The 27,052-nt window shown below is 38.8% G+C and overlaps 1 protein-coding gene across 4 annotated transcripts in view; it reads left to right on the forward strand.

Annotated features, from left to right (window-relative positions):
* PDGFC (platelet derived growth factor C) overlaps positions 1 to 27,052 on the forward strand; it is a 217,337-nt gene that overhangs the window by 148,372 nt on the left and 41,913 nt on the right. For all 4 annotated transcript variants that reach the window (XM_061192670.1, XM_061192669.1, XM_061192671.1 and 1 more), the window contains one exon: positions 16,431 to 16,611. In XM_061192670.1, the coding sequence (XP_061048653.1) occupies positions 16,431 to 16,611 (181 nt within the window). The remainder of the gene's footprint in view (positions 1 to 16,430; positions 16,612 to 27,052) is intronic.

A 27,052-nucleotide genomic window follows, 5' to 3' on the forward strand; every position in this document is an offset into this window, starting at 1 on the left:
CCTACTGTATAGCACAGGGAACTACACACAGTTATCTTGTAATAACCTATAATGGGAGAGAATGTAAAAAAAAGAATATATATGTATACATATATGTATAACTGAATCACTTTGCTGTCAACCTGAAACTAACAACATTTTATTTAACTCGACTATATTTCAATAAAAATTTTAAAAAGAGAATGATTGATGATAACAAGAAGCCTTGAGGTTTGAGAATATGTAATTAATACTGCTTTTACAGGCCTTTATTCAGTATAGGAACACTGGTGAGGTTGAGATGGATAAGCATGGGTCCCTACTTGGAGACGATTTGAAAAAGGAACAGCCGGATACCGAGACCATAGAATTCAAAGACAGCAAGTTGCGTAACTAGTATTCAGCTAGCTTGCCAAGGTGTATACAGCAAATCAGAGAGCTCACCGTGGTAATGATTAGCATGTGAGGAAATGAAGGAGGAATAACTTTATAATGAATTTCTAAAAAATAGTGTCTAATTTGGGACTTCCCTGGCAGTCCAGTGGTTAGGACTTTGCGCTCTCACTGCTGAGGGCACGGGTTCAATCCCTGGTCGGGGAGCTAAGATCCCACAAGCCGCGGCATGGCCAAAAAAAAGGTGTTAATTTATTACTCTGAATAAAGTCTAGAGTCCTCATGTTTTAAAAGCCACTTGCAATTATTTTTGAGAAAGTTATGCTTGTATTTAACGTGAATAGGCAGAATTAGAGAAAGAAGAAAAAAATGGTCAAGAGTATAAATGTTAGTTATATAGGAATATTTCAAGACCACATGTGTAATCATGTCTATTTGGTTGCCTACTCTACTTATATTTGTGTATAAATATGTATGTTAACATATATTCATGTGTAAACTCATCCATCTGTCTGTCCGTCCATCCATCCATCCATCCATCCATCCATCCCTCCATCCCACTCACCAGTCATTTAGTCCTTGCTATGTATGGACCAAAGACCATGCTAAACATTGGGAATAAAAAGATTATTAGGTGGGCCCCTGGCCTCTAGAAAGCATTGAATAGTAAGAAAATAGTAATGTGTGTAGTGTGGACTTTGCTGGGGAAGGTTGCAACATCTTTGCCTGTGGGATTCACGGGAGACGTCTCTGAGAAGATGACATTCAGCTGCAATGTGAAGGGTACACGTAACTGTGCCGAGTGAAATGATAGAGCTAATTCTATTAGTCGTGCAGGACTTAATCGGTCAACTTTTAAAGTGTTGAGTGTGGGATCCATTGTTCTAAAGGATTCCATGCTCAGTATTTTAAAATTTGCCATTAGGCAGCTTCTAAGTAGATCCAGTGAAATGTCCTGCCGTGTGTGCTTGGAACCCATGAGTCATAATTGGTGATATAGTGCGTTCTTGACCTATGACAGGAATATTATCACTGGAGTTGCTGTATTGAAAACTGGCATCATGTTCGCCGTCTGGTGAGCTTTGCTGTCTCGCCCAGGTTGAGGTTCAAGATGACTAAAGCCCTGAGTAGCCCACAATTGCTCAGTTGCCCAAAAGCCCACAAGTAGACGGGAAAGTTGTCTGTGTCTCGTCAGATCCCTGAACTGAAGTTTGCGGAGGGCTGGGGCAGGGAAAGGATTCATGTTGCCTTATCTTTCACTTTCCTGTGTGGTTTGAAGCACTTCGGTTCGCGTGTCAGCCAAATGGAATGAGTGGGTTAGTGTTCGTGCCTTGGTGTCAGATGGTAGTTAGAGGCTGGGGACGTGGAGATTAAAAAAAAAAGAAAAGAAATGCAGCCCCTGCCTAATAAGAGCTTATATTCTAAGGTTATATCCTGTGCTAATACAGTATTAGAAAGACATTTACATGTGTATTTTTTTTCATATTTTAAACTCTAGTTTAAATGAAAATATGAACAGCTTTGTAATTGAAACCAGAGTACATAAGTTGCTGCAAGTGGCTCCTGTTAGACTTCAGTTTTGCCTGTATGGCACATGATTTGGTACTCTTCTACTTTATTTATATTATTTTCTTGTTTACCTATAAGATTAATAAAATTAAGAAGTGACATTCATGATTGATTCCTGTCATTTTCAGAGAGGACATTGAGGCTGTAGAATAAGTAGGTAGATAAAAGTTTCTGAATATATGAATAGAAGTCAGGAGATAATTAAAAAAAAAAAAAAAGCTATTCTACCCCTCTGTCAAGGGGTGAAGAACCTAAGAAAACTGTTAAAAAAAGCTGAATTTTCTGGTAGCCCGGGAACCTATTAAAGGCTATGGTAAGAGTCCTGGATATCAAAGCCCCTTGAAGGGGTAATTTTAACAGGATGAGGAAAGAAATACGGAGCAAGAGGAAAATTTTTAAAGTGAGAAGAGGAAAATAAAACAATCCTAGAGCCAAAACAAACCCGGCCCAGGGATATTGCCCAGGAAGGTGGGTTGAGCCAGGTGCACACGAAACCTAGCATTTCTTATTTCCCTTTTCATGCCACAAAATATGAAGTAATTGCCTTAGCTGGACTTACCAGAGTGGTCAAATCACCTAGCAAAATGCAATGTTTTCTTTAATATGAAGATTTTTTGTTTTGTTTAGTTTCTTGAGAAATGACAGTCCTTTTTCCTTTTTTTTTTTTTTTTCTTCTGCCTCATTCTGTAGTCAGGTCCCAAGGAAAATATAATCCTATATATCCCGTAAATCTTTTGGCATTAGAAATAAAAGTGATGATCTTAGAAAAACTCAAAGTGAAGATTGATTCTTTTCAAAATTGCTAAGTAAACTTTAAAAAAAAATTATTCCGGCTTTACCTAATTCAGTTTCTGGATTTCATATATGTATGAAATATATATATGAATAGCTTGATAATGAACATGCTTAAAGTAAATACATACGTACTTAGGGGGTGATATAAAAATCAAAGTGATATGAGTAGAATTTTACCTATTCTACTTATACTCTACATATTTCTACCCTAAAGACACACATGCATATATGTGTGTATATGTGTATATGTGTGGGTATATTTACATATGCATGGGGGTATATACACACACAAATATATACCTGTATTCTGTAGAGTGATCACTGAAGACAAAGTAGAAAAAGCAAACAAAATAGCAGTAAAATGCCATTTTTATGACTTGGACAACACAGGTGAATGAGAAACGAGAAGGTCTAGGAAACTAATAGAATTTTCATTCTGTAATAAAAACTTCCATTAATTAAGCATCCTCTTTATGCTGGATCCCATCCTATGGGTACTTCTTGGAATCACTCCTTGGTGTATCTGAGGAGGGATGAGGGATCATTTCTTTTCAGAAGAGTCAGATGGAGACTATGTCACATGAATTCCAAAATCTGCTTTTGTGTTCCAAAGGATGACCTTTCCTTGTTTTTTTTAATTTTTATTGGCGTATAGTTGATTTACAATGTTGTGTTAGTTTCTGCTGTACAGCAAAGTGAATCAGTTATACAGATACATGTATCCACTCTTTTTTAGGTTCTTTCCCCATAAGGATGACCTTTGAAGGTGTGATTTGTGCTGCACGGCATGTAAGAAAAAGGGTTTTGTGCTGCTAGACAGCTCTGCAGTCTTGGAGCTCTAGGTTTCCAGGTGGACCAGTCGGCACTTGGAAGAGTTTTGTGAAAGTGCCTTGATTAGGAGGAGGGGAGGGACCTTCACTCCTGGGGGGCTTGGAGCCCCTAACCCCGGGCTGCCTGTTTAGGGAGTGGGCCGTGCACAGCACGTGGCTCCTTGTTGGCACGTTTGCTCAGTGCCTCAGCACCTCCAGGACTGTATTTTTTCTCTGGCTTCATAATACACTGATATTTACAAGTTGGTTTCCATGGATATTGTCTGTAGAAAATGATGATATCCGGTGATTGCAGTGCCACATAGGCCTTGGGAAATAATAAAATATTCCAGAAAAATGTAGTAGTGGGTGTTTTCTAGTCATATGCTCTGTGTTTAAGCTGCTTTATTTTTTGGACGCGACTATACACATTGAAGGAAATGTGATTTGGATCTTAAACCAGAAAAAAAAAAAAAAGAAAGCTAAGATTTTTTAAAATGCCTTCTGGACTGTCTAGCTTGGTGCTTCATTTTGCCAAGAGGGACATGATGTCTAGAGCCGGTTAATACTGGACAGCTATTTCCTTAAAATAAGGAGTTCAAGACTCAAGACTGAAGTGCTCTGCACATCTGTTCGTGTTTGTTAAAGTACTAGGCTATGGGTCTGTTCTTAGTGATTTTAAAACTTTGAATAATGAATTATGCTGGATGGCCTGAAATTTTTTTTAAACTCTGGGAGTATTTTTTTCAGAGGATTTTTTCTCAGAAGTCATTCCATCATGAAGTAAATTTTAATAAATATAAATGCTCAAAATAAGTACCTCGAGTTTAAAAAAAAACACTCATATTCAGGACTATGCCTGAAATTCTCTAGTATCCCAAGAGGAAGAATATTTTTATTTCACTTTGGTGTATTTTAAAACAAACTTATTTTGCCATTTGCACAGACTTTATCACCAAAAGGTAAATTTGTGTATCTCAACAGATGAGCCTTTTAAAATCCCTTATGCTGCTAATCAGCCATTTAAATATTTTCGTTTAAAATCAGGCCTGAAGTCATGATAATGCTTTGATAAGCATTGCATGAATCTGGTCCAAATTTTATTATCACACTACTTAAATATTTCTCTCAGCTTTAGATAAACCCGTATCTAGTGCACCTTGGTCTGTCTGTGCAAGTGTAGGGACAATACAGCATAGGTAAAAAATGAACCAACCTAACCGACAGCAATCCTTTGCAAATGTCTTGATTAATGATGTTATGGCCTTTTGTTAATACGTTTAGGCAATGGAATTCAGCTATTCAAAGAATCTATTTGGTTGGTAGGTAAACAGCATACAGAATGAGTAGTCCCTAGGGTGCCTTTGGGTGATGGTTAATTGTGGGTTTCCTATGCCTGGGTTGGTCTTGATATTGGGTGGACAAGAGTATATCCGTAGGCCTTCGTTCTTCTCTTAAATTTTGAGGCCCTTTAAGTAAGCCTTGACATGTGCATTCCCATTTCAATATTCCTAGTATCCTAAACTCAAGAGTTGGAATGCATTACAGGAAGTCCTTTTTTCCTATATCCACCTACTTCTACAGGCAAATTCTCCTTTATCCTTACCCTATGTATTGAAAGTAGAAGGGAAAACAAACAAGATGGTAATCCATGAGAGAAAAACTTTGCTTAAGTCTAAGGAGAATGTTAATTTGATTTCTTCAGTTTAGTCCCTCCAGTTTCTTTCTGTACTACAGTGGTTTAGTAGTTGGCACGTGTAGCAAAGGTATATTGTCTATCATTTATATAATTGTTACTTAATTATGACTAGCTTAGCAGTGACTCAGTCAGTATATGGTTAATAGACAGCCACACACCACAAAGCATCACACTAGGCAGCCCTAAGTGTTAGTGAGGTTTTATTGTAAGAATAATTAATTACCTGATAGTAATGATGACTAAGAGTGGTCCTCAGAGCAGAGAGGAACCTTGTCTCGCGAGGGAGCTCTGAGTTGACCTGGGAACGGGAGCTGCCTGCATCTCGGCATAGTTTCAGGAATTGCGCAATGGTACGAGGTGATGTTTCTGTAACAGTGCATCCGTCACCCACGTAGTAGTTGGCTGAGGGTAGGCGTAATACGTTTCAAGGGCTGGTGAGTCTCGGAAAGGATGCTGAGCGGGTAGATGGGTGCTTTTTTTACATTAACTCATTTCATTCCCACAACAGCCATCCAGTTGATCCTGTTCCTGTGCCTGTTTTGTAGGATGTAAAATACGGACACAAAATTTAAGAATTTGGTATTTTCCCACTGCATTCATGAATGTGTCTTCTACTACAGTGAAAGGAGCAACCGGTAATAATAATTAATAGCAAGGCATGTGTGCTTGTGTTGTTCTAGGCAGGCAGGCTTCGGGAAGAAGGGCCAGGGGGGCTGGTTCTGAGGTCCGCCTCGAGCCAGAAGTAGTGATTCCTGCAGCTTGTGGCCGGATGAGGAGCTCGGGGGTCCGCTCTTTCTCAGAACAGAGTATTGCATGTGGGGTTGTGACGATAGCAGCTACTAAAAAAAAAAAAAAAAAAAAAAAACCACTTATTGAGCAGTTTACTCCTTAGGCATCGTTCTAATTACTTCATATAACATACATTCTCTCATTGACCCTTCACAACAGCCTTGAGACTTAATGAATATTATCCTCATTGGAAAGAAGACAATCTAGGGAGGCTCCATTGTGTCCTGTTTCGCTAGAGACAGTATCATGTAATGGCTAAGAATATGGGCTCTGAAGCCCAGAGCAAGGACCTGCCTCCCCATTGCTCTTCGCTGTATGACTTGCTTTGTTACCTCTTTATACCTGTTTCCCATCTCTAATGTGGGTATAATAATAGGAGCTACAGATAGGATTGTGTTTGAAGATTGAATCACTTAATATTTATAAAGTATCTGCATACAGTATGTACTACATATTGTTTGCTTTATTATTGTGGTTATTATTTTGCACAGATATTCTAGAAGACTTGGGATTTTGGTAAAAGTTATTGTAAACACATGCCTTTTTGTCATTCAGTAATATTGTTTGCCTTTTTCATAGAGTGTTTATATTTTATTTGTTACTTTTATCACTACACATTTTTATAGTTCGCTGAAAGACATTTTTCCCTATTCGGTTTCTAACTTTTTTTTTTTTTTTTTTACTGTCATAAAGAAAAACTATTGATGCTTGTATATTGATCTCACAGTTAGTCACTTTACTAAATTCTATTTTAGTTCCAGGTGGTTTTTAAAAGCCAAAAACTTGGAAATCGTCTTTGATACCTGTTTTTCTCTCACACCCAGACCATCTCCCATCAGATCTTCAGGCTAGTCACAGCCGGGAGCCCATCCTTTACCCCTACCTCCCCCCATGCTCCAGCCACCCGCCTGGATGATGGCGAAGCTTTTCCAGTCTCTGTGCTTATCCGACTACTGTCGGTTCTTAAGGGATCTGTTATCAACTAAGGATGGTTTTTCTCCTGCTTCTATTACATTTATTTGCTTTCCTCTCTTATTAAATTAGCTTGAGCTTCCCCCCAAAATGCTGAAAATAGTAGCGAGAATGGCCAATCCTGTCTTTGTTCTAACGTTAATGAGAATGACTTTGATTTTATTTAATGTAACACTTGCAGTTAATTTCTGTTGTGTAATTTTACCATGATTTGAAAGTTTCCTGCTCTTCAGTTAGTTGACTCCGTTTTTATCTAAGTATAATTGACTTTATTATGTTTTTTCAGCATTTATTAATATGAACATATAGTTTTTCTCCTTTGAATATTCTAAAAGGTCATCATTACATTAATCCTCAAGTTCATGATGCAAATCCATATTCTGTCAAGAAGTATGCTTTTAACCCACTAATGAATGATATTTGATTAAATTTTATTTAGAATTTTTGCATTTCCCTCCATTTATGAGTGAACTTGGTCTTCATTTTACATGTTTGATATTGCCATTTCAAAAAACTTGGACACAGTACTTTTTTTCAGTTATTAGAAGTTTTTATTTTTTCCAGCTTTATTGAGATATAATTGACATGTAACATTGCGTAAGTTTAAGATGTACAACCTGTTGATTTGAAACACTTATATATTGCAGTATGATTAGCACTGTGGCATTAGCTGTCAGCCCCTTCATACCACGTCATTCTACTTCTTTTTTGTGGTGAGAACATTTAAGATCCATTCTCTTAGCAACTTTCAAGTATATGATACAGTATTGTTAACTATATTCGTAAGATTTAGGCTAGCTTTTATTATTATTAATTGAGTGAATATCTGGCCATGTTCCATTTTTTTTTTTACAATTGCTTACATAACATTGAACTTATACATTCCTTTAATATCAAACAGAACTCTTCTATAAATCCCATGCCATTGCATCATTTTTTATTGATAAATGTTTGACAGTCTTTTCAGTTTCTTCTGGAGTTATTAGTCTGTTCACTTTTTCCACTTTTTTAGGCAACCTTTGTAATTTACGTTTTCCTAGTAAGGCATCCATGTCATTTAGCTTTTCAGATTTAATTGGCAATAGTGTTGCCTAAAACATACTTACAGATATGAAATCCATTTTTATCTGTGATTACATCTTCCTTACTCCTATGCATGGAAATTCTTGACCTCTCTCTCTCTCCCCCAACTCCTTTCTGAGAACCAGCTCTTGGTTTTAATTCTGAATCCTAATTTGGTATTTGAATATATCTTTTAGAGTTTTAGTCTTCACTTTTTTTCACTTTATACTCTCTTGGTTTTCTTTTTTGTTTTTAATTTTTCTAGCTTTGTAGATTGAGTTCATGGCTTATATATTTGCAGTATTTTTATTTAGTAATAAGATAATTTAAAACTCTCCACTTCCTACCACGTACAGTAAACATCCCCATTTTTTACACGTAGAACTCTCATATTTTCCTGAGAATTACTCCATCGTATGTTGTCCTCCCTCTGAAGTGTGCTCTTTGGTTTGACTTAACGCATTTCCTATGTAGGTTTAAAGTTCTCCATAACGAATTTTGAGTGCCTAAAAGTAAACAGTCCTGAGCCAATTAAAATAAATACCTGTAAATGTATATGCCCAAATTATCAAGTTGACTGATCAATTTATTTGAATGACTGTTAATGGTTCTCCAGCCACTGAACAAGTTCATTTGGCCAATCTGAACAAAGACACATAAATTCTATACTGTTAAGCCTCAGAATAGAGGAAATATAGTTAAGTAGGCATATTTTAAATATAATAGGCAGTACGGCTTCGCTCTTGAGAGCATGGGCTTTGGAGTTCAGCTCCCAAAACTGAAGCCTTTGCTCTACACTTAGTTGCTATGTGACCTTGGCTGGGTACTTAGCTTTTCCATATTTTATAATCTGTAAAATGGGCAAAATATCAGTATTAACCTTTTATGATTTTTGTGAGGATCAAAGGAATGTATAAAGAGCAATGACTATGTGTAACATGTGTAATTTTTAAAAAATTGTTATTGGAGTATAGTTGCTTTACAGTGTTGTGTTAGCCTCTGCTGTACAGCAAAGTGAATCAGCTATACGTATACATACATCCCCTTTTTTGGATTTTCTTCCCATTTAGGTCACCACAGAGCACTGAGTAGAGTTACCTTTGCTATACAGTAGGTTCTCCTTAGTGGTCTATTTTATTTATAGTATCAATAGTGTATATATGTCAATCCCAATCTCCCAATTCATTCCACCACCACCCCGCTTCCCCCCTTGGTATCCATGTTTGTTCTCTACGTCTGCGTCTCTATTTCTGCTTTGCCAATAAGTTAATCTGTACCATTTTTCTGTATTCCACATATAAATGTTATCATATCGTATTTGTTTTTTTTTTTCTGACTTAGTTCACTCTGTGTGACGGTCTCTAGGTCCATCCACGTCTATGCAAATGGCATTATTTTGTTCCTTTTTATGGCTGAATAATATTCCATTGGATGTATGTATCACATCTTCTTTATCCATTCATCTGTCGATGGACACTTAGGTTGCTTCTGTGTCCTGGCTATTGTAAATAGTGCTGCAATGAACATTGGGGTGCATGCATCCTTTCGAATTACAGTTTTCTCTGGATATAAGCCCAGGAGTGGGATTGCTGGGTCATATGGTAGCTCTATTTTTAGTTTTTTAAGGAGCCTCCATACTGTTCTCCGTAGTGGCTGTATCAATTTGCATTCCCACCAACATGCATAATTATTAAAATTTATTTTCGTTATAAGGTAAAGTATGGATGACCATTCTGGTGTCCAAATAGGGATTTAAACTTTTACTCTGTGTCTGGGTTGTCTTCTGTTAAACCGAAGTGTAAGCCAGCGAGCACCGCTGGATAACTGTCATCTTGTTAAGTTTATCGCCTTCCCCAACAAGCCCAGGCTCCCGCCGACTCATGCAGGATGAGGCCTTCTGAAGATGCATGTCTATTTGTTGGTAGAGTTTCACACCACCCTCGGGTTCGATCATTCTCGGGGTAGGTTTAATTGACAGGGTTTTAGTTCGTGTGAACTAGAAACAGCCTGTTTTGCAGGGTTGGTTTATTTTCGTGGAAGGAAGCTGGGTGTCGGACAATTGTGTTTACAAGTGAATTTATTTCTTTGGTTTAGTCCTCAGCAGCTCTCCTATCTTCAGTTTTTAAATTCCCATGTGAGAACGAAAATTTTGTCTACAGTACCAGACTTGTTTGCTAAACATAAAAGAACATAAATCCTCCGTGGGTCCCCAGGGGTATGCTAGAGAAAGGGAGCGCTCATCATAAACCACTTAGCGCTGTGTGTACTGTCTCATGTTTCCGTGAGAAAGTGATGTTTGATTGGCCCCTAAAATAGGTTTAGTAAATCCCTTAAATACTGATGTGAGCAATTGTGCACGTGGGAAACTAATACCTGAGAGTGTGTTACATAGGATTACCGTGTCTCCAGAACAGTCACCTGGGCACGTGTAGATTTCTGAATCTGAGGGTGACTCTGTTTTGTAACTTCACTTTTATGGGTCAAACGTTGCTTGGTTTTATTTTCTCCCGTTCATTTGGCTGAGGCCTGCAGATAATCTTTTATCATTGTTTTCTCTCTTCCTTTTCTTCTTGATGTTTTGAGCTGTGTTGTAGTGTGTCAGCCAACCAACTTACGCAATGAGTCCCATATTCTCTACATGGCATTCTATGAGAAAAAAGAAAAATTCCAAAGTATTGGGGAAGATAATTGGATTGAATGCTTTAGTCTTTTTCCAACCACACTCTATAAACAAGTTGGAGGAAAATATGGAATCAAGTGGCAGTGGTTTTTGTTTTGTTTTGTTTCTGTTTTGAAGGTTAGGAAGCAGCCGTGAGGCATGGTAATATGTCCCAGGTAGATTGTTACTGGGTCTGTTTTAGACGACTTGAATATGATTTAAATATAAGAATGCTATTTTTAGCAAGAGGATTTACTGTTTTGAGTCACAAAATTAATGTGGAATAATTGGATGAAACTTAGCATTATATTATCATAACGACACTGCTTTTGAAAAAAAATCCTAAAATGCCAAATTTACTATGAAACAATTAGTAGTATAACTTAAGTTCTACTTCTGAAAGGCAAAGAACAGAGCACTTTTTAGATGTTCATTTCATTTAACTTCATGGAATGAAAAACTATGTAGGTCTTTAAAACACGATGATAAATTTGTGTATGCACCAGACTTGTATGAGCTTGTGAGAATTAATTACCAGCTATCTAACTGCAAATCCAAAAATTGTTATAAAGATTAGGGTTATGCGGTTTGTTTGTTTTTTTATGGCATCAAATTCAGTAGCAAATCTTCATGAAACAAGTAATAATGTACTTGTCACTCTTCTTTTATCGGCAGGACAGTGATTTTTGTCTCAGGATACAAGTTAGATATGGCAAAGTTTAATACTTATTTGTTCCTTAATACGTTAACACTGATAATCTAGATATTTCTGAGTGTGCTTAAAAACTCCTTTTGTTTTTATTATTTTTTTTTTCTAAATTGTGTGCTGTCGTGAGTTGCTGAATTAAGGCCAGTAAGATCTTTCTTTTTATTTTTATATTTTAATTTTTTTTAAATATTTTTGGCTGCATTGGGTCTTCATTGCAGTGCACGGGCTTCTCATTGCGGTGGCTTTTCTTGTTGCGGAGCACAGGCTGTAAGCACACGGGCTTCAGTAGTTGTGGCACGCGGGCTCAGTAGTTGTGGCTCGCGGGCTCTAGAGCACAGGCTCAGTAGTTGTGGCGCACGGGCTTAGTTGCTCCGCAGCATGTGGGATCTTCCTGGACCAGGGCTCAAACCCGTGTCCCCTGTATTGGCAGGCAGATTCCTCACCACTGTGCCACCAGGGAAGCCCCTAAAAACACCTTTTAAATACTTATAAAGAGCTTACACATCGGATTAACACATACGGTGTTTCTTTTCTTTTTTTTTTTTTTGGCCACGCCGGCGGCATGCGGGATCTTAGTTCCCAGACCAGGGATTGAACCTGCGCCCCCCTGTAGTGGAAGCATGGAGTCTTAGCCACTGGACAGCCAGGGAAGTCCCTGGTGTTTCTTTTTTTAACAGAAATCAAAAGGAAATTATGTATAATAAAATAGTTATGTGAGTTGTTAGTTTTAGGTTCCTTGCAAATGGTATTCTTTTCTCTGGAGATGTTTCTATTAGAAAGATTATAATAGTTATTTTGAAAATGGTCTGGAGGAGGGAATAAGTTAGGAGTTTGGGATTAACATATACACACTACTGTATATAAAAGAGATAACCAACAAGGGCCTGCTGTACAGCACAGGGAACTCTACTCAATATCTTGTAATAACCTATAAGGGAAAAGAATCTGAAAAAGAACATATATATGTTTAACTGGGTCACTTTGCTGTATACCTGAAACTAACACAACATTGTAAGTCAAATTTACTTCAATTTTTAAAAATTAGAAAATAAAATTTTTTTAAAATGATCTGAAGAAAGTTTTTGACACTCTGTGTTCACCCAACCATTTTATTGAAAATGACTTCATAATTGCCAGGCCCACGGGATGCTTCTTGGCTTTCATCTTCTTTGGTCTTTCTCTGGCAGTGACAGCGGGCCCACTTCTGCTTGGGTGGACACTCTCCCTCCCTCTTTCCTTCGTTCTGCGCCATCCTGCTTCCCTGAGGGCTCCTTTTCAGGATGTTTTTGTTAAAAGGGCTTTCTTTCTGCCCACACTTGAGATGCTATTTTTTCCTGGCATCCTCAGATGTGTTGTGATGCTGTGTCTATGCTGCTGCCTCATTGAAACCTCCTGTAGGAGCCCCATAGTCTGCAAGGGAAGCAAACTCAGATGCCCACGTGGGCAAGTGATGGAAATAAATGAAGATCTGGTTATTAAGAAAAAAAATAAAGCAGCATAGGAAACAGACAAGGATTTTTAAAAACTGGAAGGAGGATGTCTCATCTAAAGCCCTTTCCACCTGGCCCAGCCTCAGTTTCCGTGAAGGAGTGAAGGCCATACTGACCTCGTGCAGTAAACACTCTCTGTGCCTGGCACCCAGCTGCTCGGGTGAGGCCATGAGGAGGACGAAGGCCCCTCCTCTCCTGCAGCTGACGCCAGTCTGCAGGTCTGAGTAACGCAAGGAGTAACACCAGGGCTAATAATATTCAGTATGACCAGATGTTCACATTTGTTTTAAAAGGGCCTGAAATCCAGATTTTTCTGTGCAATTTGACTTTTTAAAATGTTGATTTACAGACAGGGAAAGACAAATATCATATGATATCACTTATATGTGGAATCTGCAAAAAATAATATAAATGAACATATTTACAAAACAGAAATAGACTCACAGACATAACAAACTTACGGTTCCCAAAGGGGAAAGGGAGGGAAGGGGGGGGATGGTGGGAGGTAAATGAAGAGTTTGGAATTAACAGATACACGCTACTATATAAGAAATACATAGACAGTAAGGACCTACTGTACAGCCCAGGGAACTCTATTCAGTATCTTGTAATGACCTATAACGGAAAAGAATCTGAAAAAATATATATATGTGTATATGTATAACTGAATCACTTTGCTGTACACTTGAAACTAATACAACATTATAAATGAACTATAGTTCAATACAAAATAATAAGAAAATACAGGTAGCACCTAAAAACTTAATTGATTAATTAAATGTCGACAAATATTTGAAAGAAGGGTACAAGAACCTCTTCAAACTGGGCTTACCTATTTGGAACATTGGTCTCCAAACTACTTTTCTAACATCCGACTCTGAAATTTTGAGGCCTTCGTACCTACACCTGTTCTTCCAGCTTGAGCTCCATCCTCTGCTCACAAGGGACCACCCCAGGCCCCTGGTTTCCTCTGTTACATCCTCGGGCTAGTGCTTCTCTCTAGAGTGCATTCCCATTCTCCCCGTCCCCCCTGGTCAGTCAGGACTCACTGGCAGCCCAGATGCTCCTTTGTAAGCTGACCCTCATCTCGCCGTGTAGGGTTTCCCTCACCTTGCCAGCGTTCCGCACTGCCCCCTTTTCCTAAGCAGTCTCATTAGAGCACTCAGCGGTGTTTAATGAACCCTGAGCCCATAGAAGCTATGGTTTCATCTCTGTATCCTGAGAATCTAGCCCAGCACTTTGTGCCAAGACAGTGCTTCACAGATACTCGTGGAATGACTGACCAGGCCTGCAATCAGCTGTCTGCAAACTAGTCCTGATGGTAACCCGTATCAGATAGCTTCACCTCCCAGACACAGAACAAACATACTCTGCGAAAAGCAACTTTGTTCCACCTGTAAACAATCTCGATATAAAAATTACTCTTTGATTTAAAATGCTAGTTATCAACTTTTATACCGCGTAATGTCTGAAATACCCACTCAGTCTGTTTTACCCAAATCCTCCTGCCTCCGCCCCCCGTCCTGGTCCCCCTTCACAGCAAGACTCCTGGGAAGGTTGCACTGGCTGCCGTGTGCATTTATAATTTATCACCCAGGCTAGTCGCGTGATCGAGCGGAAATATGCTCTCCTCTGGTATCTGAGTTTTCTTATTTGTTGCTTTCACACGCGCAGGGTCACATTAAAGTAGGTGCCGGGTGGGAGCGAAGGGGTGCTGGGTAGAGAGGAAGGGCAAACTGTTGAGTGGGAGCTCTGTGCCAGGACGTCTAGGCGCCGTGCGTGTGCTGCCCGCCTTCCCTCTCTTAAAACATCCCAGTGAGTCAGGTAGCGTTCTCATTTTAAGGACAAGAAAAAGGAGGCTGGAACAGGTTAAGTTACACACCGTACGAGAGTTCTGGCTACAGCTTGAGGACAGAGATGCATAAGTACAATTGGTTCATTATGCACTTTGTCCTTTTTCATCAGTTTTTTTCTTCTGTAAATTCTATACTGTACAAAGTATATTAATTTTAGTTGTCTGGTATCTACCGAATTTAGACTTTTTAAAAAATCAACCAGTTGTTTTCATCCATGTCAGACCTCCCTTAAGAAAAGTTTGGCAATGTCCTCTTTACTATTGTGAAACGCAATTCATAATAGCGATCATCTATTTATATGTGCAGTTGTTTAAAAAATAAATGTAATGACCTACATGCTCTGTAAAGCTGAAATACTAACAGTAATTTATATTAAAATACACATGCACCATTACAAGAAACGGAAAATGAAGTAGTCAGATGTTTGTATCTTTTAAGCAGCAGACTCAGACTAAATGGGTATGTTTTCTGGTTTTCACTGTGATGCAGAGAGTATAAGCAATGTTCCTGTTAGTGATTTGATTTTCCAAAGTAGTAGCTGTTGTTCCAAAGTATAGGAACTTCCTTCGACTTAACGTGATAGTTCCGATAGTTCCATTTCTAGAAAATTTGGCTTAAACTAAATCTGCAAAACATATTTGTGTTTCTGTGTGACAGTATTATGTTCCAGACTCAGATGGACGATAGCAGAAATGTTGCCTATATGAGTGTCCAGCGAACTGTTTGAAAGGCCTGGAGGGCGTGGAGCAAACACCCATTTTTGGGACTGTCCCTTGTTGGGTGTCCACGGACCTTGCCCTTTTCACCCACCCCCCCTCATTGAGACAGTGTACAATGCCTCTACACATTTCTCACAATTCTCTTAAGGGGCAGCCCTCCTCTCCATGAGTGCCACTGATTGAAACTTTCAAACCCAAGTTAACAATGGTTAGAAAAGTATTAATCATTCATTCCATAGGTTTAAGATACTGTGTGTAGCACAGTGTAAACCAGAAGTGTGTAAGAATTGATTCCTTTCTTCAAGGGTTTAACAGCCTAGCTAACGAGATGGATCACTTGCATAGACGTAGGTAAAAGTGTGTGCTTATCAGGAAGAGAAAGATGGCGGTGAGCTGAGAACAGCCAGAAAGGTCTCACAGAGGCAGCGCAGTACAGAGTGGGATTTGGAGGACGTGTCTATAAAAACAGTGGCTCTAGAAAAGCTTGGAACACAGATGAGGAAAGGGAGCCAAGGAGTCTGACGGGGGTGAAGGAGTGACTGCCGGAAAGTGATGGGCAGTGATCGTGGAAATTAAGATTGGAGCAAAACTGTCATATCCAAATGGAGATTAAATTGAATAATTCATGAATGTCAGATATGGTCGCTGTGTACAAAATATTTAAGTTTTGACATGGCTCTTTAAATGAATTTGGAGTTCGTTACCAGTAAAACTGGAGGGCTTAGAATAGAAGACTTGTATTTCTTTAATTGGGAATGCATTTTCAGTTGTGTCTCTTCTTTGGAAGACTTTATTCTATTCATGCAGTTAAATTTGGGATGAACTCACAGCTGTGGTCCGCAGGGACTCGTTGTCTCCATGCACATGGACTTTGAATTCCTAAAATAACAGACCATGCTTTGATGTCTCTTTTGTCTTGGTCTCTTGCAGGTATGATTTTGTAGAGGTTGAGGAACCCAGCGATGGAGCCGTATTAGGGCGCTGGTGTGGGTCTGGCACTGTGCCGGGAAAGCAGATTTCTAAAGGCAATCAGATCAGGATACGGTTTGTGTCTGATGAATATTTTCCTTCGGAACCCGGGTTCTGCATCCATTATAACATTGTCATGCCAGTAAGTACCACTTAGAGATGCCCTTATGTATCTGGATCAGTTGTTTGGTCACTTGTTTTTCTCCTTTTATAAACAAGAGATTTAGGAAAACCAAGAACCAAAAACCTTTCCTTAGCTTGATTTTTTTTTTTTTCCGTAAATGTCACTATGGTTACTACTATAACTATAATTTATTCACTGTAGATTATTAGTGTCTCTATCGCCTTAAAAGTCCACGCTTTTATGTGATGTTTTAATTTTTCCCCCATTAAGGTGTCATCTTTCCTTTCTGTACCCACCAAAAGTTGATTTTTTAGATGTGTCATTTTATCTTTTTTGGGGGGAAAGGTAAACTTATTAACTATTCTTTTCAAATCAGTGTTTTAGTAAAATATATTTTAAAAAGTAATTATCTTAGTTTTCCTACTTATCTTAATATTTGTCCTGATTAAATAATATTATGGCCTTTGTACCCCAAAGAGGAAGTTCCGAAATTCTCACAGGGATTTAGGAAATCTGTTTTTATTTGTATTGCAGTTGTTTATTCCCTTTATCTTGTGTATTATTTCAGACACTTGTGTCTGTTTGTTGCAACAAAAATATTGAAAACATTCTGGCTGTTTATCACATTCTGCTTATAATGGTAATTCAGAACTATTTATACAAATACGGGGTCACCTAGTATACTTTCCAAATATGATCAGTATCACCATGTAAAAGAATATAAAACTGATATCATTAATGATTTTGACAGATTTAGCAAATCAGTATGCACACTGGGAACATGAAATGGTGTGGGCTACATGCATTAATTAACATGTATATTCTAACCAGGTATAAAAATAATGCATCCAGCACACTAACAATTCATGAGGCCAATTAGAAAATATGGGATCAATATTTAACTTTATATATTATTATATAATTATTATAATTATAATTACAATTAGGATATATAATTATAATAATTATATATTATGTTAATATATAAATATGAATAATATATTAACATATAAATATTATGAATAATTATATATTATTCATATTATATATTATTATAATATTATATTATATTTTGTTATATAATAATTTTTAAATATTGTGAATAATTATATATTATTCATAGTGTAACGTTAAGCAGAAATTTCCCTTTTTTGATTGCCCAAACTCAATTCCGTGGAATAGTATTTAAGCAACTGACTAAATTACGAAATTTAAGTATTGAGATACAGCTGAAAAGAAACAACAGAATGTAAACTGAAGTCGGAAAAATGTTAATTTATTTATTTATTAACAGAATCATTTACTGTGTACAATTGAAGTTAAGGGAGGTATCTCTAAAATATGCTGTGAATTTACATTGTGAATCTTGATCCATTTCCTGATATAGATTATTTGAGATATCTGTATCTCTATTCCATTATGAAATACTTTGCCCAGTATAGATTCTCTACCATGTCCTTTGTTAATTTCCAAAATTTTTCTTAATTTAACTGTTTAATATCTTTCATTTAAATTTAATCAAATTTAATAATTTCACCTAGAAAAGTGTTAATATTAGACAAGGATGAACTTCTTTAAAAACCTTTTGATACTGTGACTATTTGTTTGAATGAAGCCACTAAGAATCTGTTTATCACCCTTTCACAGTACCCTGCTTCACAGAATTTATGAGTTTAATATTTGTTTTAAGCCTAAAATGCCCTTGGGAGCCACGGCTACACTTTCACAAAGTTATACAGTCCATATTTTCCAGTTTGGATTTAGCACATCTAATGTTCTTAAATATTTAAATATGAAACAATCAAATTTTACTGTAAAACATAATGGTAGGTCTTGTATCATAGCGAAGGTTTGATCTATCCCAAACCTGTGACAAAAATAAACTTGAAACTGAGAAGCTATTTGTGCAGTATTTTAAATGAACTAGTGTCTTCACATTATATTAATAGCAATCTATTATCATCCCACAGAATAAGACATGAAAGCAAAAACATATATATGCTGACACCAAGTGTTGCCTTCCTCTGATTTTATGATCTCATAGGTTGTCTGGTTGTGTAACCCACGAAGTGGTGTGGAAGAAATCAAATATGTAAAGACAAAAACACAGGAAATGTACAGTGCCTCGCTTAGTTCTGGCCCCATTATAGTTTTTCAATAAGTAGTTGAATACTCAGTTGACCATACAGCTCAGTCACCCCAGCTTAACTAACAGCGGATTCACGGACACTTGTGTTTCCATATGTATGTGTGTCAGATTCCTGAGCCTGGAGATGAGATAAAGACCCATAAGGATCTGCTGTAAGTACCACCCATCCTCTGGACTGGGAAAGACCCTGTCCCCTGGGTTTGACCTGTTACCAGGGATTCACTGTGACTAAGACCAGAAACTGTCTCTGGGAGACTTTGGGTGAAGAGGGTATTTCTGTTTGCATCATCAAAACTAAGTTCAGTACATTTTTAGATCGTTACTGAAATAGTTGGATAAATTGTCAATATGGACTTTGGATTGACACTCTCCTGGGCTCTGTTGAATGTGTCTTTCTTGGTAACTAACTTCTTGGTAACTAGTTGCCCTGGGATGGCTGCCTGGGGAAACAGTTTGCATTATGCTTAGGAAACCATCAGGCTGGGGCCAGATGAAGCAAGGCAAGAGGACAGTAGGTTCCTGCCTTGCTTAACACGTGTGACCTGGTGATGTTAATCTTGCCAGATGGCTTTCTGGAGTGATCATTGATACATGAACTGTACTGTCTCGCGAGCTTTGGCTCTTCAGGGTGTGAGTTCACTTTGACAGCTTACCTGCCGTTCCCTCACTTACGCTTTGCCCTGATCCCGTGTAGCCGTGGCTCTCCCCATGCAGCCCACACTCATTCTGCTGTCAACAACTGCCCGAGTCGGTGAGTGAAAATCAGTGAGTGATTTTGCTCTCTAGCCTCCCAGAGTGTTCTGAATTATCAGTGTACGTTGCTCAAGGGCACCCCTCCCTGCCTGACCCTCTCCCCCAGCATCCCTGCCAGCAGGGCATCATCCATCAGTCTTATCTGTGCACCAGCGAAGGAAAGCCTCAGGGAAGAAAGTTTGCCTTTTGGAGAGGAGGCTTTAAAGTTCTGCGGCACTTGCTTGGGGGCAAGTGCCCCTCCAAGCCCCTGGATCCTCACTCACACTTTTTTTTTTTTCTTTTTTCCCAGAGATGAACTTCATAATTAACACACCCAGGTCCCCAGAGGCCGTGGTCTCCCTGACTGCAAACCCCCTGCTGCACAGTAGGACTGAGGGGCCACTGGCCCGATGGCTTCTTAATTTTGTAATGATAAGATGCTACTCAGCCCAGGCCCTGAGTAGACTGTGAACTTCCTGCCTTGAGGTCTGTCGCTGTGCAGCTGTTCAGTGTTACCTCCCCTGCCATCGCCCCTGGCGGCGGGGGGTGTGAGCCCCCCCATGGAGCTATCTCACTTACTGTATGTGACAGAGTAGTGATGATTCATAAACCAGAAAACTGAAGAATCGCAGCAATGACACGACATACCCTCCTGGTCCTGGTGTATCAGGCTGTGTGGCCAAGGATACATTCTTGCCCTCCTTAAAGAAAGAATGGAACTGGAATCTTTTCTTTTCTTTCTTTCTTTTTCTTTTTGTTGCTGTTGTTGGGGACTGGAACATCCCCCCAGGGTAAAGAAATTAGTGCCTACTTCTGGCGTCATACGCACTGATGGGTCTAATCATCCTTACCTGCTTTTTGATAATGATCGGAATGAATATTTTGCATCTATCGACACATAGAAAAAAAATGTTGAGTTTAATCACATTTTTTTCTGGGACAATTATAGAGAAAGTTTATTTTAATATCCTTTATATTTTACAAATAAGAGAGTGAACTCCGCAGCCGTCTTTGGGAGCTTGAATGAATATTTATTCCAGTCAACCTTTAAGACTCTGTGGTTCTGATTACCATACATCTTAGCAGGAGAGTTTTAATGCATTAGTTAAAATTCTCAGAAATAGTTTTTGTTACATGTGTTGCCATTAAAAATTGGGTTCGCCTTTGAAAGATGATTTACCCACTCTTTTTCCTTCCACCAGTGAATGAGAGAGCGTATAGTTAAACAAGGGATCCCTTACTATTTCGAACAAAGTGATGCTGATCTAATATAGTTCATATGTGTTTTATATAGAGATATGCTTTCCTTTGTAATATTATGTTTTCAGTACCATTTTCTTGATTCCCAGGTACCTTAGACTAAGACATGAATAACATTTATCTTTCCATTTTGCTCTTTTAAGTTGATATTTTAGACTAAGTGTTAGTTTAGGAAAAAGACGTAGCATAGGATGTTTACCTGAAATTAGAGCTAGTTCTTCGTAGCTTTTAAAAAAATAGTACCAGATTGACTACATTAATTAAAACTTATAGAATTTTCATGCTGTTTTCAAGAATTATTTATGGAAATGTATATTCCCCAATCATGCTCCATTAATAAATAATGGAAAAGAAATCCAGGCAAATGGATGCCAAACGATATATATCCAGCTTTCTGATGGGGCATAAGGAGTTAATAATGATGTCTTTGATTTTTGTTTCCTTTATGCTAGAAGAGGGAAAAAAGGCCTGGTAGATTAGCAGTGAGAGATTGTTTGGGAAGAAATGAAGCAAAACTGAAATAAAACAGTGCAAGCCTGTTTCTGTTTGGAGGCCACACACAGTGAGCGCCAGCGCACATTTCAGATCTCTTAGAAAGAAAAGAAAATTTCTTGTTTAATTTTGGAGTAATTTATAATAGAGTATGTGTGTTTCACTCTGGGTACTGTAGCATAAGCACCATTATTTTAAAACGTTAAGAAACCTACAAAGGCTGAAAAGTAACATCTTTTCTCATATCAAAAAACCTTGTTGAAAGTGTTTTATTTTTTAAAAAATCTCAGCCTTAATGTAAAATATACTGCATATTTTTGTCAGGCAGTTACTTCACAAAACCATACCTATTTTTGAAATAAACTGCACAAATCCAGATCTGATATTTTTAGTGGTTTTATTCTTTATATAGAGAACTCTCCTTCTTGAGTATAATATTACTTGTAATCCATACTTTTTTAAATGGTTATAAGATTTGAGGATTTTCTTTTTCTCCAAACTGGTTAACATTTTGAAGGGTGATTAAACTACTGCCGCTTTCTTTCAGGATGGTTTTATTGAATATTATATTTTTAAAGAGCTTTAATCTAAGCTTTCTGTACAGAAGTAGTCACAATATTTTCAACAATTTATTTGCTCTCATTTTCAGTTTAATGACTGGATCAGTTTAGATGAAAAGAAATAGATGTTAGCGCTACCATACCACTTGACTCCGTGTATTTCGATCTTCTTTACTTTATTGCCTGAAAAGGGGAGAGTGCGGGGTTGAATGAACTGAAGGCTCCTTTAATACCCAGCAATCCCATGCAGCTCATCTTAAGTTACCTCCACATTTGTTCTATTATTTGTATGATTTTAATCTTTCTTTTTTAAAAAATCCAAAATTATTTTTTTAATCTTTTTACATTTTTGATTGACATACAGTTGATTTTACAATGTTGTGTTAATTCCTGCTCTACAGCAGTGATTCAGTTACACACACACACATATATATATATATTTTGAATATATTCTTTTCCATTATGGTTTATCACGGAATATTGAATCTAGTTCCCTGTGTTACTTTTTCAATATGTATAATCGCTGGCACCTGTTGGATATCACATATTTTTATTCTTATTAGTAAAATCATCCCCGGAGAGGAAAGCATGAGAGAGAGGGTAAGTATGGCGGCCACTTTGTGACCCCACCGTGTGTTCTCCTGAGCGGCCTTCTTGTGAAGGACGCGTGGGGAGTGAAGGGGCGGCCGTGCAGGAGCAGGGGCTTCCATGGGGCAGGCTCAGAGGACACTGGAAGCCCGAGGTGCCACTGAGGAATGCATGACTGATCGCCAAAGAGTTATTAATTATGCAGGATGCAGAGAACAAAGCAGCTCAGTGAACATTGGCTCCGGGGCAGAAAGGACGGGGGGGGGGGGGGGGGGGGGGGGGGGTTTCCTTCCCTTCTGGATATGCCAGTAGGTTTATCACTGTTACTATCTTGTCAAGGAATGTCTTACCAGAAGGCCAGATTTGCTTTTATGTTCAGGTTAGGAAAAATTCCAGCTAACTCTCAAACAAGGCATCAAATTCATTGGTTCACTTTCTTTGGGAGAAGAGCAGCTGGGCTGGAATAAAAATACTCAGAACAGTATCCCAACACAAATGCCTTAGGAAAAAACGTGTCAGAATGTATTCAGGATTTTTAAAGATCGTAAGTCTTCGTAACAAACTGCATTGCATCCCTATGTTATTGTATTAAACCGATTTGAACAAGGAAAAAATTAGGCTTAAACCTTTCAGAATAAAATTCTATTTACCTTAAGAGAGAATTAAGAGAAAAATGTGTTCTTAGAATTTTTTTTCTGTAGCAGAGAATAGAAGTATTTCAAGTATTGTATGTCTATACTGGAGTCTGAAACACGTTGGAATGATTTGATTTTTATTAAAATATACAATGTACTTGTATATTTATGCAGGGAGTCTTGAGGTGACAGTATTTTCTTGCATCAAAGAAATTATACAATTGCTGCAGAGACTAAACTCTTACTTGCCTAAGAGCTGTTAAATATATTTTTCTACCCACCCTCTACTCCATGGACACAGAGCTCCCTTTCACGTGAAGGGCATGGGCTCTCTTCCATTTCTGCTGATTCTTTTTGTTCCAGTTAATTCCTAGCTATCTAAGAAGGAATTTCACAGATAGAATGATTTGTAGTTGGAAAGAAAAAGGCAGTTGTTACAACTGCGGGAATGGTAAAAGGCAGGCAGATCACTTTAAGTCGATGTGCAAGTGGGCTGTAAATTAGAATTTAGGTGAATTAAAAGTTTGAAGTTTGATTCATACTTTACATCGAAAGCCACAAAGTTTTGGAAGTTTAGGCTTAATACAACAACCTAAACCCAATGGAGAGAACTGCTCTCTAGAAATAAGTTTGTTACAATTTAAAACGATAAAAGAAATACTTTTTCTTCAATATCCCCATCCATGTTCCTGTTAATTCTTTCAACATTTGTTGAATATGTGATGAGGTATTTTGTTATGGGAGAATTCAGAGGTGTATATGGTATTGCCCTGTGTTTCTAAGAACCTTGCTTGTTCTGGAGAAGAGGTAAATACTGTATACCTATACAAATACAGTGTGTCAGTATGTCCTATCATCAGTGGTTTGGAAAGATTTTGAGAAGGAAGAGAGGCGATTGTTGAGAGCAGAGGATGTCATAACTCTTAGATGAAAGAGAAAAAAACTAAACAAGCAAACAAAAACCCTGGGAGTTACCTAGTATAAACTCGACAACAACTGTATGATAAATACCTCTCAAGAGCTTATTAAAATGTATGTTTTCAGATGTCAGAGATTATCATTCTCTAGTTCTGGAGTGGTGCCCAGTTATCTGCATTTTCATCAAATGTGCTTATATATTATGCTCCAAGACGTTCTCACATTGAATTAGGGGGAAGAAATTTCTCTAAACTATAAACTGAGCAGGATACAGAGAGTTTTACTAAAGATGTTGGGGAAATATTTTTTATATTCAAACTAGCATGAATATTTTATGGAACAGATTGGAGACTCTGCTTTTGTATTTTATAGCTAACATGCCCATGCATTCTCTATTTTTCAGGACTGCAGAAAAGAGTGGGACTTACTTTTAGATGGATAGATTTCAGATTTTTTTTCAAATTATTCCAATGAGAATTTTATTCTACTTTTTTATGATTTCAGTTTGTAGTACTTGCATTTATTGTACCGACTTTTCTAAGCTGTAGATTAAAGCCTATCAATTCTGTCAATTGTCAGTGTTTGTTCCCCGTGGAACTAGGTAGGATACATGACCACCCACCGTCTTTTCTGGGTCAACACTAGCTTGTCTGGTAATTCAGAGGTGGCCAAGGTCCAGCAGTGAGGCACCATTCCGGACAACGTATTCTTTTGTTGTTGGTTGTGATGGGTGTCATGAGACAATGTCAGTAAAACAAGACAGTTCCAGCCATCAAGAAGTGTTCTTTCATTCTCCTCACTCTGTTTTTTTAACATGTAATTTTAATTTTTGTCAGAGTTACACTTGCACATAGCTTTGAAAGGCGACTCTTTTTCTTAGGCTAGTTACAGACATGGCAGTTGCCCCCTGCTGCCCCCTTCCCCTGCCCCGACTGTTGTCCTTTGGCGGCAGGTACTTCTGGTTCTTTTAACTGATGCTCTTAGAATTGACCTTCAGACCTTCAGGTCAAAGGCTTTTGTCGCTACTTCTGGCTTCTTTGGTTTTAAGAATCGTCTGTGGACGTCATTGACGTCACGCTCTGGGAGGTGAGACCTTCACTCTTTTTCACCCTCCTGCCTTCACAGACCCCTTCCCATCCATCCCCCCGTCCTCCGTTAGATCCTAATTATATCAAGATCCAAATGCACCCCGTGCATCCTGGTGGCCACGCAGCCATTTCTCACAGCTGAGCCATGAAGTATGCTGTGACTACATTTCCTTTCCTGCCCTCTGTTTTGTTTTATTCTCCCTAGAGCTGTGTCATGTTGCGGTTTGCTGAGCTTTCTGTATATTTATCACTGATTCATCCCCCAGTGATTCCTCAGGTTGTGTGAATCTCCTCTCAGTGCACTCAGGTGCATTAGGTTTCCTAATCATTTCATCTTTGGGAAGAAATCCCTGCAGAAACAGTCGGTCTGCTTCCCTCTGGGCTGGTTGCCCTTTACCTGCTGCACAGCCATCATCCTTGGGGTCCCCCTCCATCCCTGCCCTGAGCATCCCCTTTGCGGTTGTCTTGAATTAGATCCCTTGTTTGTACCATCGTTTGTCTTCCTCTCTCTTAGTTGACTTCCTTATTTGGGAAGGCAGTAAAACCCCCATGAGTTTACTGAGAAAAAGGAGTATCACAGAGAAAGATTTTGTGACCTCGCGTAACTGAAAATGCCTTGATCTAACCCTCAAACTTGAATTCTTAGCGCAGTCTAGAATGTGAGTTGGCCCCTTCGAAGCTGACTGGACATTCTGTGCATGTGGTGGGCTTGCTGGTCAGGGTGGTTACTGCCGTGTGAGTAAAGGCGGGTCAGTCCCCTGAAAAGCCCCCGATTCTCGTCGCCTCTCAGCCGAGGGTGTGATCCTGGCCCCAAGCTCTGCGGACTCAGAGCGGAGAGTCCACAGCGTTAAGTATAAAGGTTTTCATTCCGCCTCCTCCTCACCGCACGCTCAGAATAACATCGCTGCTCCCTTCTCTGCTTGGCTTGCCCAGGCCATAAATGCTCAGTTTTATCCTGTTCAGGGTACAAGTCCGAGCAGGGACTATGGCCCTCTCTGCCCCAGCGGGGAAGTGGTTCCGGGGTGTCTGGCGGCTTTACGATCTCCAGCCCGTCCCCCTATGTTCAGCCTCCCCGTCGTTACCACGTCCACAGGTACCTGACGCCCCCCATGCCAGAGCCTTTGCGTGGCTCTGCTGTGTCAGTCAGGTTGCTTCTTGGCTTTGTCTCCTGCAGGTCCCCCGATGCAAGGACGACACATCCACCTGCGTGTTGCTTTCAGAATGTTACCGCAGTCGGCTCCTTTCCAGTTTTCTTTGGCCTTAACCATTATGCATTTAAAAAATACCTTTAGAACAGAGCTAAAATCACCATCTTTTCATTTTTTTCTTTTATTTATATAGCAATGTCCTTATTAAAGACTAAGTTGTTATTTGCTTAAGAAAATATTCAGAAACTCTGCACGCTATGGAGGACACACTGTGTGCCAGGGGCCATGCTCTGTAATTGGTTTTCAGGAATTGTTACCAAACACAAGTGTTTGGGCCCAATGCACAGTGAGACAAAACAAACCAAAACATTGGTGTTTGGAGCAGAGAAAAGTTTATTGCAGGGCCATGCAAGGAGACGGGTGGCTGGTGCCCAGAAGTCCCCGAACTCCCCCAAGGGTTTCAGCAAAGCATTACAAAGGCCAGGTCAGGGACGGGCATGGTTGGTTGTTGCAGACTTCTTGGTAGCATCATCCTTTGTTCTTGCAGCTGTCCATGTAGGTCAGGTCATGATGTTTCTATAAACCTCCAACAAGATGAATGTTATTCTCTGTTCTGCAACTTTTTGTCTCAGATGAATGAAAAGTGTTATACCCTTAAAGGTCAGAGCCTTGAGAATGGGCTGTCCTGTATATTTCAGGCTGTAGGCAACATTCTTAACTTGTAGCAAAAGCAACAAAACACTAAGATTAAAGTAAAAGAAACAGATCCAATATGGAGTCAGATATCTTCTTCCCTATTATAGAATGACTCTTGGTAATCCTCCCAGGCCAGATAAAATAAGCCCATATAGAAGTCGCTTTGCATGATTATGCTAATATTATGTTTACC

This window comes from Eubalaena glacialis, chromosome 5, assembly GCF_028564815.1.
Source record: "Eubalaena glacialis isolate mEubGla1 chromosome 5, mEubGla1.1.hap2.+ XY, whole genome shotgun sequence".
Lineage (NCBI taxonomy): Eukaryota > Metazoa > Chordata > Mammalia > Artiodactyla > Balaenidae > Eubalaena > Eubalaena glacialis.